General features: G+C 26.0%; 1 protein-coding gene across 1 annotated transcript; it reads right to left on the minus strand.

Moving 5' to 3' along the window:
• Nucleotides 1–536: 536 nt before the first annotated feature.
• Nucleotides 537–10,972, minus strand: LOC111641730 (glycerophosphocholine phosphodiesterase GPCPD1-like). Its single transcript, XM_023387938.1, has 5 exons — nucleotides 10,888–10,972; nucleotides 4,754–4,952; nucleotides 3,144–3,328; nucleotides 1,794–1,954; nucleotides 537–542 (listed from the first exon to the last, which is right to left on the minus strand). The coding sequence occupies exons 2-5, from the start codon at nucleotides 4,939–4,941 to the stop codon at nucleotides 537–539; spliced, it is 540 nt and encodes a 179-aa protein (XP_023243706.1). The 5' UTR covers nucleotides 4,942–4,952; nucleotides 10,888–10,972.
• Nucleotides 10,973–14,222: the final 3,250 nt, after the last annotated feature.

Raw genomic sequence — 14,222 nt, forward strand, 5'->3', positions numbered from 1 at the left:
TTAAATTTAAAATGTATTTTTTTTTTTTAATGGCTAAAAGAAACTTTTGAATTTGGAAAAAATTTAAAGTTTCACAAATTTACTTTATGGCTATTTGGAAAACACATAATAAGTTTTACTTCTCGTGGAAAAATATTTGGGATTTCAATAAAAAAAAACTGTTTAATATTTATCGTTTAATACTAACACTAATATTATGAAAATATATTAAAAATATTTAACAAGAATTTCAAACGAAAAATTTAAGCTTTACAAGAAAGCCATTTAGCTCAGCAATTAAAATTAGGTTTTTAATCTAGCATATCTTTAAGACTTTCACAAAACTTTAATTCTTGCAATTTAAGTTCTACGCGAAATAATCACTTCTAGAAATTGTTCAAAATCATTATAATGAATCAAAGAAAGCTAATCACTATTTTTAAATATTTTTCAAACTAAGTATTGAATTTAAACAATGCATATAAAAATAAATCTTAAAAATATAATAAAGTTTGCTTTAAAGAAATTAAATATTTCTAATTATTATTTAGACATCATTATACCTATAAAAATGTTTCAGGATTAAAAATTAAAAAAGAAATTTTAATATACAAGAATAATTTTATTTAAAAAACATTGTATATTTGAACTTTGCTTAATAAACAGACTAGTATATAAAGCTCATCTGAAAACTTGTTGAGAAGAGGAAAAGGGAGGAGAAGAGGAACTATTTACATGTAAACTGCAACTAATACAGTAAAGGGGAAGAAATAGGTACCTTCTTTCCCGTGGGTTACGGGACAAGGTATTCTTTATTCCGATGTAATTTGTGAATATTTTATAGATGATGATGATAATTAAATGCAGAGCCCAAACAGTTAGTTGAAAGTTGAAATTTGACATGTAGTTATGGAATGCCACAAGAATGCACACTAAGAAGGGATTTTTGGAAATTCCCCTCTGAGGGGAGAGGGAGAGAAAGAGAGAGGGTTAAGGATTACCACAAAGAACTTGGCTTCTACCATACTATTTTGAATGCAGTTTTTTTTTTTGCATTTTTGTGGAAAATTAAACACAGTTTTAGACCCATCTAAAAATTCTCTAATTAGCCTGGACAGAGGGGGGACAATTCTTGGTCAGCGAGAACGGGTAAGATCGGCTACATAAGATAACCTTCGTAGTTATATAAATTAAATTCTATAACATAATACAATATAGGGGTTAGAATCTTAATGTTTGTTCTTCCTTTTTGCCCGGACAACACCTAGCTTACATGCTAGTAATCAATAACATTGGACTATGTTAATTTCTACAAATCACAGTTAATAGAAATTCAAAGCAATTATCTTATCAGCAATTATGATAAAGGTTTTTGAATAATTCTCTCAAAATGCAAGTATATGTAATGAAATGTTTAAAAAAATTAAAAGTTGAAAGGCAAATTTTAAACTACAAACTAAAGATTCATTTCAAACAAACCAATAATTATAGNTTTCCATATCTGTCTCGTTTTTCATCTATCTCTATTCTCGAGATTAAGGAAAGATGGATGGACAACAGTGGGACATTATGTGGGCAGTAATGTAATATTTTAAATTATATAATTATGACATTACTGCCCATGACATATTGACATATTATGACATTACTGCCAATATATATTGGCAGTAATGTCATAATATGTCAATATGTCATGGGCAGTAATGTCATAATTATATAATTTAAAATATTACATTACTGCCCACTAAATGTCATCTCCATTTTTTTGCATTTATAATTATGATGTATTATAATTTAAATAAATAAAAACTTACAAAATTGATACTACTTGTGGACTTATCTAATGCACTCAAATGAAAAAATATTGGCTTTCTCCTATATTGGTTTTCCCATATAGTAATTGGCTTATTATATAATTGAAATTGTAATACAGTTTGCTCTGTTAGCCATCCTTGATCAATCTTTATATTTCCATCTGAAAAAAGGTTTTAACTTTTAAACAATTATACATAAATTATAAATAAATGCATATTTTGTTATATGAAATCATTTAAATTACATGCAAACTAAAGAATTTAATAACACTTTAAAATGGAATTCATTACTTTAAAGCAGATTTATAAGAAATATGATTGCACATAGTTTGATAAATTTGTTTGATTATATTCAGACTGACTATTTAATTCAAGACAAAAATGATCAAAAGAAATATTAAATATCTTGATAAACACAAATGTGACAAAATAAAATCAAATTTCAGTAGCCATAACAAAAATGTCAAAATGGTACAGTTTTGATATAGGTATTAATTCAAAAATGGGATTAAGGGTTTACTTTTACTTGAACTTGGCAAAAATGTTTGCCGTACTTCAGAACTGTTTAGTGTTTTATAGTATGATTAAACAATTTGTAATTAACAATAGAATATTTTTATTAACTTTTTATAAATTTAAATATTAGTAAAGACTGTTTGAAACAGTATAAAAAATACACTTTTTCACATTGAGTACTTTGACTTTTAATATTTAGATGGCATAACTAATAATGAAAAGCTGTGCTGATTTAGAACATAAGAATGTTAAATTTTTTGTTTTTATACAAAACTTTATTGGGCTTAACTGTGTCAGAGTAAGTTTGTCATCTTAAATGTTAAATTATTAAATACATAATATGTAATTTTATTAAATAATTACTAAAGATAGAAAATAGTACAACAAATTTTCAATGTAAAAGTTGAGCAGTCTTATAAGAGTGAGTTTAAACATTTATACTAATTCAAAACTAATTATCAATTTGGACATTTTCAGAAGCATAGAAGAAATAACTTGAGAATGTAAGCAGCAATGACAACAGTTCCACAAGTTAACTTTGTCCAATCATTCACTACATTTCATACATAAAATATTCACCAATTATTTGGTTTTAATCTTCCAAAATGATAACTTGGGCATCAAAGTAAAAGTTTGCTTCATCCACAAGTTTAGAAATAGTATAAAGATTTTATATAATTAAAGTATACATGAAAGCAAAAACAACAATTCAAATTTTAAAACGATTATAGTATTAAATATTAATATAAAATTGAAAAAAGTTAACTCATAAATCTAACTAAGTTAATCAATAAAATGAATTATTGGTGCTTATTTAATATAGTAAATTATTACCATTATGCATTCCAAATATATGAAGTTCATTATTTTCAATATTTAATTTCCGAGGATGTAAATGAGATTCCCAGTTCCTAATGAAGATTTTCCTTCCATCATCAGATTTTAAAATAATAGCCACAAAATATCGGAAATATACTTTACGATGAGGAGCTACAAGAATTGTTGCATTCCATGTTCCACTATATAATTAAAAATTTTTGTTTTATTAATTAAAAAATGATTTTTATTAATTAATATTTTAATTATGGAAATATAAAAAAATATACAAGTATAATTTTATAAACTGTCATAAATCTTAGATTTTCCAAAACAGATATATTGTCTGAGACACAAAAATCACCAGCAAAATTCCATTTATTTTTCTTTATTCTCCAAAAAAATAAAGAAATGGAAATTTAGGTGGCAATTGCTCTCTTGAAGCATAAAGAAAAGTAAATGGAATTTTGTTGGCAATTGTTCTCCTGTTTCAGACTTAATAAATCTATTTTGGAAAATTAGGATTTAGTACAATTAATAAAAAATAGACAAGAAGAAATCCAATATAATAATTTTATAACCATTAAAATAAATTTTTTAAAAAAATGGAGCACTTAATCACTACAGAAAGATTAAATTCTAGTGTTTGGATGCCAAAAACAACACATGCTATGCAAAACTTAGATTATCAAAATACTGTTTTACTATAAAGTTTTGCATAGCATGTGTTGTTTTTTGGCATCCAAACACTAGAATTTAATCTTTCTGTAGTGATTAAGTGCTCTCCATTTTATGAGTTAATAATATTACAAGTGCAGAGCCCAAATAGTTAGGAGTTTAAAGTCAAAATTTGGTACACACAGTCAGGGTATGCCATGTGAATGCACACTAAGAAGGATTTTTGGAAATTCTCCTCCACGGGGGAGAGGGTTAAGGATTACCTTAAACTCCTGCATCTAAAACAGTACAGTAGAAGCATTTTTTGTGGAAAATCAAACATTTTTATACCCATCTAAAAACTAATTAGTCTCAGAAGAGGTGGGAACCTAATTCTTGCACCCAGTGAAAACGGGTAAGATTGGCTATAATCTAATAATCTTCGCTATCGTTACTTTTTACCTGATCAACCTGCTAGTAGTAAATAATTCAGAAGTTCAAAATTTTTATTTTGAATCTCTCAAAATAAATAAGTTTTATCTCAAAAATTAACTTTCAAAAGCATAACTATATATTTTTAACTTTTTAATTATCTTTTTATACATATTAGAATTTGATATGTATTGTAATTTCCTTTATAAGAAATTGTAAGAAGTGCAGAAACAGTATATAGGTTTAAAAAAACAAAACTTAAAATTCCTAATTGGTTAAATTTAAGTTTTAAAACAAACAGTGATTAAACAAATGAAAAAATATGTACAAGTTTCTTAAAAATCTTTTTATAATTAAATTTAGTTTGCACAGCATAAAGAAAATATTTTGAATAAATTTTTGATTTACACTAATATTTTAAAATTGTAAAATCTCAGAATTCCTGTAAACTGAAAATAATAAAAAGTTAATACTTTTTGTAAAGACAAGCAGAAATGTAAAAAATGATTTAATGAAAAAATTATATTTTAAATACACACCTCTGTTCAGGGTCTTCTATCATAGTAATACAATTTTTTACTTTCCATTTACCTAATTCTTTTATATTTCCTGTAATACAGACTGTTTCATTACTTGATACATGACACTGAACCTTTACATTAACCTTTATTAATGATTCTGGTGGTATATCGGCAGGTGACACACCCAAATTATCAGCTATATTCATTTTATTTTTATCTGCAAAACAAAAATTTTTAAGTTAAACTTTAGGTGCTGGAACAGGCTAGAACTCTAAATTTTACAGTTATTTATTAAATTTTAATAGTTTTACATTAGTAATTTTATTAATTTACCACTTTATTTAATATTGATTAAATAAAGTGGTAAATTAATAAAATTCCAACACTTTTTGCATTATTAGTTTAAAACTTAGAAATATTGCATATTGTTTCTACAAAACAGGAAAAATAGTAAATGATCAGTCACATGATATATAGATTGACCAGTTTTTTAAATAGTGATAGTGATACCAGTTTATGGCCATATAATTACAAAAATCAAAAACTAAATATAGATACTTAATATTTGTAGTCAATGCTGCAATAATTCTTGAAAATAATTTGTTTATAAACAAGTACAGAATAATGAAGTGTCTTTGGAAAAGAATATGACAATTTAGAAGTTCTCTTTCCCACTTCAATTTATATTAACAAAAAAACATAGTTCATAATGACAAAAATTGGAATAGCTTAACTTAATATCACAAGAACCCAATATATAATACTTTGATTAAAATGAACATATTTTTATTGAAATTTTTTTTACACTATAATTCTTAATATTCAAAGAACACTTTCTATGTATTGATTTTGTAATTCATTATGAATATCATGTTTGTATACCGACAGCTCTATGTGAACTATTAAAATTTAATAAATAACTGTAAAATTTAGAGTTCTAGCCTGTTCCAGCACTAATTTATTTAAACATTTTTGATAAATAAATTATAAAATTATTTGATACTTCTAAGTATTTGCATTTTATAGATAAAGGCATAAAAACATTCAATTTGTAGTTTCAGTTAAAGCCCTAACTAGTCAATATAAAAGTTATTAATTCATAAATTTGAAAATTTCATAGATGATCTTGATTTAAAAATTTATACTTTCAAATGTTAGATCTATGATCTCTGATGATATCATTTTTTACTGATATGAATAGAAATGACAACTGAATGATATATTTATTACTAGACACAGTTTGTATATGTAATAATATTTAGTTATATGATTTTTTATTACTTATCTTTTAGCAACAGGACTCAAACAATGGAAATACTTTAATTTTTCTACACAAAGTTAATTATCTTATGATACAGCAAAATATATATCATCAAATTCAAGAGGATGCATGTATAAACTAAGACAAAAATGTTTACATAAATATAAAATCATATTGTTGATCTGTATATAAATTTACATCTCTCTTAAATAATTTTGTAAGTCAATTCATCTCCAACAGTAAATCAGATAAATCATTCAATAATGAATTTACTGTGCGTCAATCTAAATTTTTAGGGTATAGAAAACAAATTACGAAATCTGTTTGCATCTTCAAACAGAAAAAAAAAAACAGATTAAAAATCAAAATTTCTAAGTAGTCAAATCTTACAAAATTATTTCTGAAAGATAATTTCAACAAAAATATTTTAAATTAGTGAAAATGTAATCAGTGGCGTGCCGTCCTTGGAAGTGGTGAAAGCACTGTTTCCTTTGTATTTTCTAAAATAAATACATATTGTGCAATTATTTTCATATTTTAATGTACTTTGAATTAATTAAAATTTATAGGCTATATTTTATTATTACAACATTATGTATCTTATTACAAATTTCTATACTACATATGAAAAAAATGATAAGATTGCTATTGTATATTTGAATATAAGTAGTGGAATGGAAGTGCTGTATTGTCAAATACGGGATAGCTTTCACGACAAAAATATTTGAATGGTGTAAAGCAGGCAGATTATATGCAGTTGTGCATGTGCTTCACAGAGCACCAACCTCACGCAGTTTAGCTGGTGGATGCTACACACCGAAATATCGTATAATGCATCCAACGATTCTATCTTCTGGGCTGTTAGCCACCTGTGTGGTAGATATTTGGCTGCCCTCACCCCATTATGTGAATTGAGTAGATTTATAACTTAATCCAACCAATGGGAGTTTACTGGTATGTTTTTATGATAGTTCTCTATAGTTAACAGTTTAAATATATCAAATATTTTAATGGATTTGTTTTATTCTGTTCCCCCATCTTGTATTACTTACAGATTTCTATGTTAAACTAGTGATAGGTATGTCCCATCTATAAGAGGATGCAGAAAAAATACAATTCTTGTACAATGTTAAAAAATTAACTATTACTTTGGCAGCATCATTTACAACTAAATGTAATGAATGAGATGCACAAGGCACAAAAAAAAACTCTAGAATTTATTTTCGTTGTCATAAAAATTGTCTTTCCACTTCTTTCCTGAGATTACAAATATTCAAGTACAAAATAATCATTTTCAAATTATATCTACTTAAGTAGTAGTCAAGTAATTAAGAGATTAGGGAATTAGGGACATAACACCCTACTGAAAAAGCCAGAATTTTACTTAAAAGCTTAACCGGACCACTCTGTAGCCAAGTACAGGGGAGGGCTGCTTTCTTTGTAATATTTGATGTAATAAAGACAAACTTTTCTAGTTCAATGATGGTGACTGAAAAGTTGTAAATTTCCGTGGACACCTGGTCCTAAAACGAATTAGTTAGAAAACAAATGACGAACAATCTATTAAGTTTAACATAGTTAGATTTTTATAGCTATGGTGAGAAATGTTTAAAATTTACAACAACCCTGTCACGTCCTTTGAGGTATACTAGTGATGCGACAAAAGATACATTTGACATTGACCAGTATCGGCACCTTCGGGATTTGCCAGCCCACATGCATGCACCTAACCAGGACCGTCTCCGATTCTATCCATTAGCCACTCAGAGAGCTATTTGACTAAGTGGATTGTTTTAAGATTTAAAAAGTAAAGAATATTAGGTTATGTTATTTTTATGTAAGTTTCTTTATAAAGCTATATTTAATTATAATTTTCTTTAAAAGTATATTCATACAATTGAAGAATATTTTGTACCAAGTATGGACATCCACCACACATTTTATTTCACCAAGTTTTTATAATTTTATTTTTAATTTTAACCCTTATATCATGACTAGCAGTTCAGAATGTAATTGTGATATTAAAAATACATTTAGAGAAGTATGGTTTTTACTAGCTTATTGAACAAATATAAATGGACCACAGACCATCACTGATGCACAATTAACTTATTGCCCCTGGAAGTCAGCTTCTTACAAAAACACAGCTTCCCTATCATCAGATGTCATGGCACACCACTGAAATGTATAATATGTTAGTGGTAATATATAATGGTTCAGATTATTTGACAAATTACAATATTCAGTGTCTTTTATATAAGTATGTATGATTTGGCCTTTAGTCAAATGAAAATAAAATTTGACATTTAATTCTATTTTTCATTAGCAGTGTAATTAATAAGTATGATTAGATGACAGTTTAATACCCTTATCTAATTTTCAAAAAAATATTTATAAATCAAGATAAACATAAGATGCAAATATGATAACATCATGCAAATGCTGAAAATTTTCTATTTTAAAAAATACTTAGTCAGTTTTGATAAGGAAAAAAATCTAATTTTAATGACAAAATAACTAAACATAGTAATAATTTCAAATAAATATAACATTTATTGAACTTCTTTATTGAATGTTTCTTACAAGTCAAGATCAACGGCAAATCAAAATTTAATATATTCAAAATTGAGTGAATAATTTGGTATGGAACTTGCATCTAACTTCTCCAAATGTTATCTTTTTTCATCCTAATGCTTTTAGGTTGGCAGAACCCAGAGAAAACATTTTTAAGAATAATCAGAAAATAACATCCATTTGACACATATCTTATAATAAAAAAACTTCCTCTATCATTTTAATTTTCTATAAAACCTTTCTCCAACATTCATCTATTACTGTGAACGTTAGGGCTTTTAGCCAGAAGGGAAGAATTTTAGAAAAAATAACTCAGAACTTTCTTTCCTGAAGATGGCATTGTTCCACAACTAGATATTTTATTTTCCAACTGATATTCTTTAAAAATGAAATTTTTAAAAATCAGCATGAGTGTTTTTTTACTTATTTTTTTATGTTGACTGTTTCTGAAAATGGGTTGAAAAAACTTGAAAGTGCTAGAATAATGAAAATGTAAACTGCAGAAAAGCAGTTTTATGAATGAATATTCAAAATACTATCACAATATATGCCAAATGAGATTAAATAATAGTTTTAAATTTAAAATGTATTTTTTTTTTTTAATGGCTAAAAGAAACTTTTGAATTTGGAAAAAATTTAAAGTTTCACAAATTTACTTTATGGCTATTTGGAAAACACATAATAAGTTTTACTTCTCGTGGAAAAATATTTGGGATTTCAATAAAAAAAAACTGTTTAATATTTATCGTTTAATACTAACACTAATATTATGAAAATATATTAAAAATATTTAACAAGAATTTCAAACGAAAAATTTAAGCTTTACAAGAAAGCCATTTAGCTCAGCAATTAAAATTAGGTTTTTAATCTAGCATATCTTTAAGACTTTCACAAAACTTTAATTCTTGCAATTTAAGTTCTACGCGAAATAATCACTTCTAGAAATTGTTCAAAATCATTATAATGAATCAAAGAAAGCTAATCACTATTTTTAAATATTTTTCAAACTAAGTATTGAATTTAAACAATGCATATAAAAATAAATCTTAAAAATATAATAAAGTTTGCTTTAAAGAAATTAAATATTTCTAATTATTATTTAGACATCATTATACCTATAAAAATGTTTCAGGATTAAAAATTAAAAAAGAAATTTTAATATACAAGAATAATTTTATTTAAAAAACATTGTATATTTGAACTTTGCTTAATAAACAGACTAGTATATAAAGCTCATCTGAAAACTTGTTGAGAAGAGGAAAAGGGAGGAGAAGAGGAACTATTTACATGTAAACTGCAACTAATACAGTAAAGGGGAAGAAATAGGTACCTTCTTTCCCGTGGGTTACGGGACAAGGTATTCTTTATTCCGATGTAATTTGTGAATATTTTATAGATGATGATGATAATTAAATGCAGAGCCCAAACAGTTAGTTGAAAGTTGAAATTTGACATGTAGTTATGGAATGCCACAAGAATGCACACTAAGAAGGGATTTTTGGAAATTCCCCTCTGAGGGGAGAGGGAGAGAAAGAGAGAGGGTTAAGGATTACCACAAAGAACTTGGCTTCTACCATACTATTTTGAATGCAGTTTTTTTTTTTGCATTTTTGTGGAAAATTAAACACAGTTTTAGACCCATCTAAAAATTCTCTAATTAGCCTGGACAGAGGGGGGACAATTCTTGGTCAGCGAGAACGGGTAAGATCGGCTACATAAGATAACCTTCGTAGTTATATAAATTAAATTCTATAACATAATACAATATAGGGGTTAGAATCTTAATGTTTGTTCTTCCTTTTTGCCCGGACAACACCTAGCTTACATGCTAGTAATCAATAACATTGGACTATGTTAATTTCTACAAATCACAGTTAATAGAAATTCAAAGCAATTATCTTATCAGCAATTATGATAAAGGTTTTTGAATAATTCTCTCAAAATGCAAGTATATGTAATGAAATGTTTAAAAAAATTAAAAGTTGAAAGGCAAATTTTAAACTACAAACTAAAGATTCATTTCAAACAAACCAATAATTATAGAAATATTAATTTTTCTATAATTATTCTTATAATTTACTTTATTATATTATTTATAAGAAGTTATTTTACTGCAGTGTGTGGTTTTAAACACACTTTTTCTGTTTTTTTTTAAATATATTAATAAATTTGCCTATAAATAAATTTAATTATAAATGATTTAATGATTATTATTAATTTAATTAGTATATGTACATTTTATGTTAAAATAGGCGCGCAGAATCCCATAATATATGTTTATTAAATGTTTAAACTGTTTACAGAACTTATAAATTACCTTTTGACGTATATTATGCCTCAAAACTTGCCATTTCACCTCCAAAGCCAACATATAAGCAGAAAGCTAAATACGCATAGCGCCCCCTACCATCAATTTTAAATTTTCAAACATGGATGGCCGATGTCGTCTGCTTTTTTTCTTCATATTTTTTTTTTATTTTAATTTATTTGTTTTTGACATTTTTCCGTTTAAAATTTCATTCAATTCAATAATTTTATAATAAAAATTAAAATTAAAATTAAAATGTTTCTTTAAGTTAACAAAATTTACATATTAAGTAATACAGATAAATCAATTTTTTTNTAAAAATTAAAAAAGAAATTTTAATATACAAGAATAATTTTATTTAAAAAACATTGTATATTTGAACTTTGCTTAATAAACAGACTAGTATATAAAGCTCATCTGAAAACTTGTTGAGAAGAGGAAAAGGGAGGAGAAGAGGAACTATTTACATGTAAACTGCAACTAATACAGTAAAGGGGAAGAAATAGGTACCTTCTTTCCCGTGGGTTACGGGACAAGGTATTCTTTATTCCGATGTAATTTGTGAATATTTTATAGATGATGATGATAATTAAATGCAGAGCCCAAACAGTTAGTTGAAAGTTGAAATTTGACATGTAGTTATGGAATGCCACAAGAATGCACACTAAGAAGGGATTTTTGGAAATTCCCCTCTGAGGGGAGAGGGAGAGAAAGAGAGAGGGTTAAGGATTACCACAAAGAACTTGGCTTCTACCATACTATTTTGAATGCAGTTTTTTTTTTTGCATTTTTGTGGAAAATTAAACACAGTTTTAGACCCATCTAAAAATTCTCTAATTAGCCTGGACAGAGGGGGGACAATTCTTGGTCAGCGAGAACGGGTAAGATCGGCTACATAAGATAACCTTCGTAGTTATATAAATTAAATTCTATAACATAATACAATATAGGGGTTAGAATCTTAATGTTTGTTCTTCCTTTTTGCCCGGACAACACCTAGCTTACATGCTAGTAATCAATAACATTGGACTATGTTAATTTCTACAAATCACAGTTAATAGAAATTCAAAGCAATTATCTTATCAGCAATTATGATAAAGGTTTTTGAATAATTCTCTCAAAATGCAAGTATATGTAATGAAATGTTTAAAAAAATTAAATTATTATCCACTTTTTGATTTTAAAGCATTTATTAATTATTAAATTGAAAGTAATAGAATTATACCAGAATATTATCGGCACGATAGGGAGTAAAATTACAAAACTAAATGTAATTAAGACATAAATTTTGTATTTCATCATTTATTTTGATGCCACAACGTTAATCTGATATTGTACAGATGATTGAAAATATCCATATATGTCAATAAACATGTCAGATTTATCAATAAAAGAGCTATTTAAAATATCATAATCGTTAAGGAGCATGTGCTTAATTGCATTTTATATAATGTGATTTAAATATTTATGTAAATTATTACTATATCAAAGTTATATAAGATTAAATTTAAAAGCAATGTGTACATGTTTAGAATCACTATGAAATCAATGGGAAAAGGAAAAAAGAATTTTGACATTATTACGCACGCACAACATTTCCTTCTTAAAATTAATTGCTGTTTCCTTCTATGGATAAACTAGATAATAATTAAGCATTAATTCTACAGTATATAAAATTTAATGTGTAAACATTCATCATAACATAACGAAGTATTAATCATTTCTGATAATAGTTAAAGATCGGAATTAGTTTGAAAATTAAATTCTTATGAAATTCTATTAGAATATATTACTATTTATCAATACTACACTATATTATTGTATACAAAATTAAACTTATTTTCCTTTTCTGGGGAACCTACCTCGATGAAGAATAGTTTATAAATATAAACAAAATATATCACCAATACTGTATCTAATTATAAATGGGAGGAAAAACTGGATTAACTTCCCAACTTGTAAAACATGTAAACTATTTTTAACATTCTTTGAAATGAAATAAAATATTCTTTATGCATTAGCCTATCGGAACTAACAAAATAAATAAACTTATTACTCAATCGATAATTAGCTATACTGATTGATTTGATCAAAAGCAGTCTAAAGGTTATTGTAAATTTATTTCACTTCCTGAAACGAATTGAAATCGAGTTCTGACCAATGTATCGTCGATCAATCTACCCGTTCGACCACTATTTTTATATTTTCATATAAATAAAGTATAATTTTTATATAAAAATTACACCAATAAGTTACTAGTAATCACTATTATCTATAAGGTAGTGATTAATCGTAGTTAACGTTTTAAATATTTAAAAATAAATTCTCAGAAAGGATCTTTTTTAATTTCAACGAACGATTTCAAAGCATCGAATCTAAAGGATAAAATACTCAAAATGGACCGAATATTTTATTTAAAACTTTTTTCGAAGAGAGAATATAAAAATTTAATTTGTATATTGTTTGCAATTTGAACTATAATTACACATTAAATATAAATTGTAACTGTTTAAAAGACTGAAGGCAAATTTGAATATTTTAGGTAGTTATTTCTAAGCAGTATTGAAAAATATTTGATACTAAACAATTTTTAATGTTACGTAATCATCATTAATCACATACTGAATTTTTAATGTTTTGTTTGCTAATTTTCTAATATTTATTTTTAGGATATTAAGAAAGCAATTATTATTAAACAACAAACATTTCTAAAGTTCATTGACGTTTCTTAAGGGAAATGTACTGTACTATACGTTTAAATATAAGAATTTTTAGATTTTACGATTATCGTTGTTGAATATCGATTACGTTATTTTATATTTAAAGGTTAATTCATAAATTTATATATTAAAATTTTTGATAACAAATTAAAAATGTAAGGCAAATTAAACTTTTATAACATATTCTATTCTCAATTAATCCTTTGATTTCTAGAAAATAATCTCAAAACATTTTATTTTTTATAAAATATGTATTTGGTTATCCGGATTCGATCCTGGATTCCCCAGAGTGGTAGGATGCCACCTTGATCGCTCGGCCATCCGGCCGTCGATCCTTCAGACTGAGAACAATGGCAGGCGCTTTTATCCATCTCAGACATCTGGCTATTATAACTAATTAAAATATAAATATTATATACGCATTTTAAATTAAAACACATGTATTTGTACGAAGTTATAACGAACACACTATAATAAAAATATCTATTCTTATTTATTTATTATTAACTTTTATATATTACGTAAATAGAAATATTTACAGAATATTATTAACGCAAATTAATTATTATTACTTACTTAAAGGAACTTATTTTAAAAAATGCAAGGGCGATATTCGGGCGATTT

The sequence above is a fragment of the Centruroides sculpturatus genome, unplaced genomic scaffold, assembly GCF_000671375.1.
Source record: "Centruroides sculpturatus isolate CEXI.00-Female unplaced genomic scaffold, Cexi_2.0 scaffold1488, whole genome shotgun sequence".
NCBI lineage: Eukaryota > Metazoa > Arthropoda > Arachnida > Scorpiones > Buthidae > Centruroides > Centruroides sculpturatus.